The sequence below is a fragment of the Calonectris borealis genome, chromosome 14 (assembly GCF_964195595.1).
Source record: "Calonectris borealis chromosome 14, bCalBor7.hap1.2, whole genome shotgun sequence".
Classification (NCBI taxonomy): Eukaryota; Metazoa; Chordata; class Aves; order Procellariiformes; family Procellariidae; genus Calonectris; species Calonectris borealis.
In genome coordinates this window covers 20,193,797-20,198,950 of record NC_134325.1, presented here as the reverse complement: position 1 = coordinate 20,198,950, position 5,154 = coordinate 20,193,797, and the positions used below count along the sequence as shown (strand labels likewise).

Below are 5,154 nucleotides of genomic sequence, written 5' to 3'. Positions count from 1 at the left end.
CCCTTACAGGGGGGTACCCCTAACACCGCCGCCGGTACCTTTGCTCTGAGTGCCAGGGGGAGGTCGAGACAGATTTTATGGGGTTTGGTCTCTTAATTGTATATTCTTTAAATTGTACCAAGGAAACATTTGATGCCTACCCCAGTTCAAAAGAACAGCTTCAGACCCCAGTTTTGCTCACGGTCTCCCCGGCTTCATCTCCCCAAGGTGTCTGGGACTGTAATATTAAACTCCTCGTGACCTGACTGAGTTTTAGGATCACGCAACACCCCCTTCCTCTCTCCCTCCCTACTTCCCAACAGATCAAAGACTGGCTTTCTGCCTTCGCCCCAGTGTCTTTTCCAAAACCAGCAAAGGAGAGCTACAGTATTTTTACTCTTACCCCAAGCTATCACAACTATCGCCAGAAGCCGCTGCCAAAATCAGAGCTGTCTTGTTCTGGGCGCCTTCTCGTGATCGGTTTGAAATGGGGAGGAGGGGAAACAAATGTGGAGAAAAACTTAATCACAGGAGGGCAAGGGCAGAGCTGATGATTCCGTCTGTCACCTGCATCCCTACCCGCTGCCATCTCCATCGATCCCACCAAACTGCAGGTGCCAAAATGGGATTCTGCGGTACAAACGAACCTGCTCGAAGGTCTGCCCGCAGTGAGAAAGCGCGAGCCCCTCCGCAGCGACCCGCTGCAGGTGGGGAAGGGGTTTGGGAAAGCTGGGATGCTCTCCCTTCAGAGGGACCTCCTCTTTCCTTGGACTGTAAAGGAGGACGAGCTCGGAGCCGGTGGCCGCAGTGCAGTCCATCCACTCTAGACATGGACGCTCGGGCGCCCCGGCTGTAGGGGTGTAAATTATCCAGTTAGCCCGTTTCAGTTCAAATAACAAAGGCATGCTTTCCACTCTCCTGTATTTTCAGGCTCTCTCCTTGCTCGGTGGACGCGAGGACCTGAATGGCAGAGCAGAATCACACCTCAGTGACAGAGTTCGTTCTCGAGGGCCTGAGTGACCAAGCGGAGATGAAGGCAGCCCTCTTCGTGCTGTTCCTGCTCATCTACACCGTCACCCTTTTGGGCAACGTGGGGATAATCGTAGTCATCCGAGGTGACCCACGGCTCCACACGTCCATGTACTTCTTCCTTGGCAGCCTCTCCATTGTTGACATCTGCTTCTCCTCTGTGATTGCCCCCAGGACCTTGGTGAACTTCCTATCGGAGACCAAGACCATTTCCTTTGCTGGCTGCATGGGCCAAACCTTCTTCTACATCGTCTTCGTGACGACTGAGTGTTTCCTGCTGGCCGTCATGGCGTACGACCGGTACGTGGCCATCTGTAACCCCCTGCTCTATTCCTCTGTTATGTCTCCGAGTGTCTGCATGCGGCTGGTGGTGGGGTCCTACGTTGGGGGTGTCCTGAACTCCATCATACAGATGACCTTCATCATTAGGCTGCCCTTCTGCAGCTCCAATGTCATCAACCACTTCTTCTGCGATGTTCCTCCCCTCCTGGCTCTGTCCTGTGCCAGCACCTACGTCAACGAGATGATCCTCTTCTCCATGGCCGGCATCATTGAGCTCAGCACCATCTCCACCATCCTGGTCTCCTACATCTTCATCTCCTTTGCCATCCTGAGGATCCGTTCAGCTGAAGGCAGGCAAAAAGCCTTCTCCACCTGCGCGTCCCACCTGACTGCAGTGACCGTGTTGTATGGGACGACGATCTTCATGTATTTACGCCCCAGCTCTAGTTACTCCCTGAACACTGACAAAGTAGTCTCTGTCTTCTACACGGTGGTCATCCCGATGCTGAACCCCCTCATCTACAGCCTGAGGAACCAGGAGGTGAAGGATGCTCTGAGGAGAACAGCAGAAAGGATCACAATCAGGCTCTGAAGCCTCCTCAATAAAACCTGATCCAGGATTTCTCTCGGAGCCTGTGGAGCCTCCACCCATGGAGGAACTCAGAACTTGCCTGGATGAGGCCATGAGCAACCTGGTGTGGCTGTGAGGTCAGCCTGCTTTGAGCGGGACTTAGAATAATTTTTGATCAGAAAGGACATCTAGGAGGTCTCTGGTCCTATGATGGCAAGTTATACACATATATACACATATGTGTGTATATATATATAAAACACAATATTAAATGTATATTATACTATATATTTACATATAATGCAATATATTCTTGTGTTAAATGCGTGTGCCCACACACCTATGTTACCGATTTTTCTTGTCTCTCCCTGGCCTCAATTTAGCTGTCATACCTGCGCCGTAAACGAAGGGAGACGGGACATGCCGTTGGTTTTAGTAGAAAAATGTCTATGCCAGAGAAACGCCGAGTAATTTTGTGGGCGGCATTGGGCACTGGGGTCCCAGTGATTTATGGGCTGGGGCTGGGAGGCAGCGCCTGTGAAAAGCTCTTCCTAGGAAAGATGGAAACACAAGATCTAAATGGATAAACTTTGAAGTTTTAATGCAGTTAGGGCGTAACGGGATATGGTGAATAAGCCAAGTGAATGAAATATGAATTCTTAAATAGGTCGGTCTTTGAAACCAGGCTGCTGAGTTAAATTGCAGGCTTAAATTGATCTTTGTCACTTCTTTTGAGGCAACCATACACCTTTCTCCTTTCATTCCCCCCCCTTCTCTGCCTTTCAAAGCCTTAAAACAAAGCTCTAATTAGTTTTCTAATTTATGCCCACAACGGTTTGTTAAAAACAAGGACAATAATATTATCAGTAGAGTTTGCATCCAGAGATTTGCACTTTGGTGTGAGGCAGTGGGGAAAAGGAATTAAAAAAAAAAAAAACAACAACAGAAAAAAAGAAAAACAAAACCTACCCTGAAACAACAAAAAAAATTTGAGAGTAATAAAAAAACCCAGTCATTATTTCTTATGCAAGAGGTAACTCCTGCAGAAATTGCAGCTCCCCCCTTTCACCACACTCTGAACAGAAACTTGTGGTTGCTGTGACAATGCAATGCCATCCGGGGGCCCATGGCATTGCATTGGCACCCCAGAAAACTTCCGTATTTCTTGAGTGTTTCGAAGGTAAGAGGTGGCCCTGATAACGTCATCTTAACAGGGAGGTGATGGCCTGGGACGGAGGAGGCTTGGCTGGGTCCTGGGTGAGGATTTGCCACCTGCAGCCACTCGATGTGAGCTGTGTGGTTAGCAGTGGGAAAAAGAACCCAAACAGTGATGGGACCCTGGTCAGCACCTAGAACTTCTTTTTTATTGTTTTTATTAATTTTTGATACTAAAGGTACCAGCCTGAAGCTGACTCTCACTGTTGCTGGCAAGGCATGACAGCGTACAAATACACCTGGTCTTTAGGTGCCCCTTTCCTTCCAAAAAGTTGCATTTCACCTACTTCTGAATAAAATCCATGCCTGTTTATAGGTGAATGACTTATTTTTGTTCCTTCTATGTACCATTGTGCTCTGTTGCCAGCCCCGAGAGATGTGAAATGGCCATAACAGACTTTCAGGTATCAAAAAGGGGATGCTAAATAAGTGGCCGGAAAAATACTGCTCGGGATTCTTATACATCGTCACCATCTATTGGACATTGTTGGAAACATCTGCTCCTTTCTATTTGAGATGAAAACTTCTTTTTTTATGTGCTAGTAAGCCTTGGGTAGCGAAGTGCTTGTCCTCATTCAGGAAACTGGGAAATGGCGCATAGGTAAAGCAGGACCATCACCTCGCCTCCTCGGTTGGCTGATCCCATTTAGATCGTTTCTTTTCCCAGCATCGGCTGAGCTCCTGAGCCTGGTAAAAATGAACGGGCAAGGTCGGATGTTTGAAGAAGCTTCTGACCAAGTTCCCCTCGCATTTAGAAATGATGCTTTAAACTGCATTTTTTTTTTTCTAATGCAATTCTTGGGTGAGGCTTCAGGCTGTATGAAATCTAGATTATCAAATTCACTCTGCCTTATGAATTAATTTTCTCTCAAATAGTCTGGGCTAACCACACACAACTTGAAATGATAACTCCTGGTATTTTAACTTATTACCTCCTACATCCATGGTTTGCTATAGATCCACAGAGCACTCTCAGAAAGGGTCCCTGCAGCACATCTTTACTCCTGACATGGCTGTCCGAGAGGTTACAATAAAGTCAAATAAAAATAGGGAGAGAGATCTGAACTTTCATCCCACGTAGGTGAAGGATTTAATTTCCTGTTGTTGACTTAGGTGAATCGCATCCGCCACTGCCTAAATAATCCCCGGGGAGCCGCTGCCCGCAGTGCTCCGGGGTGAGGCTGCCTATATCAGTCACCCGGCCCCTGGCTCAGCGTGGTGGGTTCATCCTGGTGATTCACGGGGAAGAAACCCACCCTTGGCTACGAAATGCTGAGTGCCAGGTGGATAAAACCGGGGTCGTTCCCTGCTAGGTTTTTCGGAGCAGATGAAGAGGCGACGTTTGTCCTTTCCTGGAAGGAACGGCAATTGGTGCAGCCACCTCTCATCTTTGGGAGCAAAGTATAGCTAGAGTTTCTGACTGAAAAATAAAGGCAGGTACAGCAAAATGAAAATTAAGGCTTTTTTTTTTCATTCTGAACATCAGCAGAAGCTGAGAAAAGAAAGTGCTGGATTCCTCCTCGTATGCAATCTGCACTGAGGGTCGAACGCTTCCAAGAAGAGCCACTCTGTGGAAAAAAAGTACGAGGTTTTTGAGCACAGAGATCGCACAAGCACAGGGGAACTGCAATAAACCATCTCTTGGGATTTTTTTAGGATGCATGAAACTATTAAAGGCAACATTTTTGAGTTGCTATTGTTCAAATAACACCTTCCGGTGTCATTAATTTTAAAAAGCCGTAGGCTGTATCTTGACCTGGCAGCGGCGGGTCTGGGGACCCCTCCGGGCTTGGCAGGGGCTGAGTGTCGCTTGGTCTGGCAGCTCCCTGCAGGGCAAGACACCATCCCCCGACTTGCTTTACCCCCGGCTCTTTGAACACTGCGAAGGGCAAAGCTCTGGCAGTTGCGTGGCAGAAGACACGGCTCGCCTTTCCGGCTGGAGCGGGGAGTCGCTGGGAGTATAGGAACCGCTGCCCTTGGACCCGAGAGCAAAGGGGAAGAAATCCCCGCTGGGAAAATCCCGCTTCGTCCCGCGGCGTCCGCAGGATCCCCGGGACTTGTGGCAGACGGTCCCACCG

At 48.7% G+C, this 5,154-nt stretch overlaps 1 protein-coding gene across 1 annotated transcript; it reads left to right on the top strand.

Moving 5' to 3' along the window:
• The first annotated feature begins 928 nt into the window (after window positions 1-928).
• On the top strand, window positions 929-1,887 carry LOC142088325 (olfactory receptor 5J3-like). The gene has a single exon (XM_075163560.1). It carries the CDS (start codon window positions 944-946, stop codon window positions 1,880-1,882), a length of 939 nt encoding a protein of 312 aa, XP_075019661.1. The 5' UTR covers window positions 929-943; the 3' UTR covers window positions 1,883-1,887.
• The last annotated feature ends 3,267 nt before the right edge of the window (window positions 1,888-5,154 follow it).

Bases quoted from the DNA above. Each gene is read 5' to 3' on its own strand.
- LOC142088325 (XM_075163560.1), top strand. From the start codon at position 944: ATGGCAGAGCAGAATCACACCTCAGTGACAGAGTTCGTTCTCGAGGGC.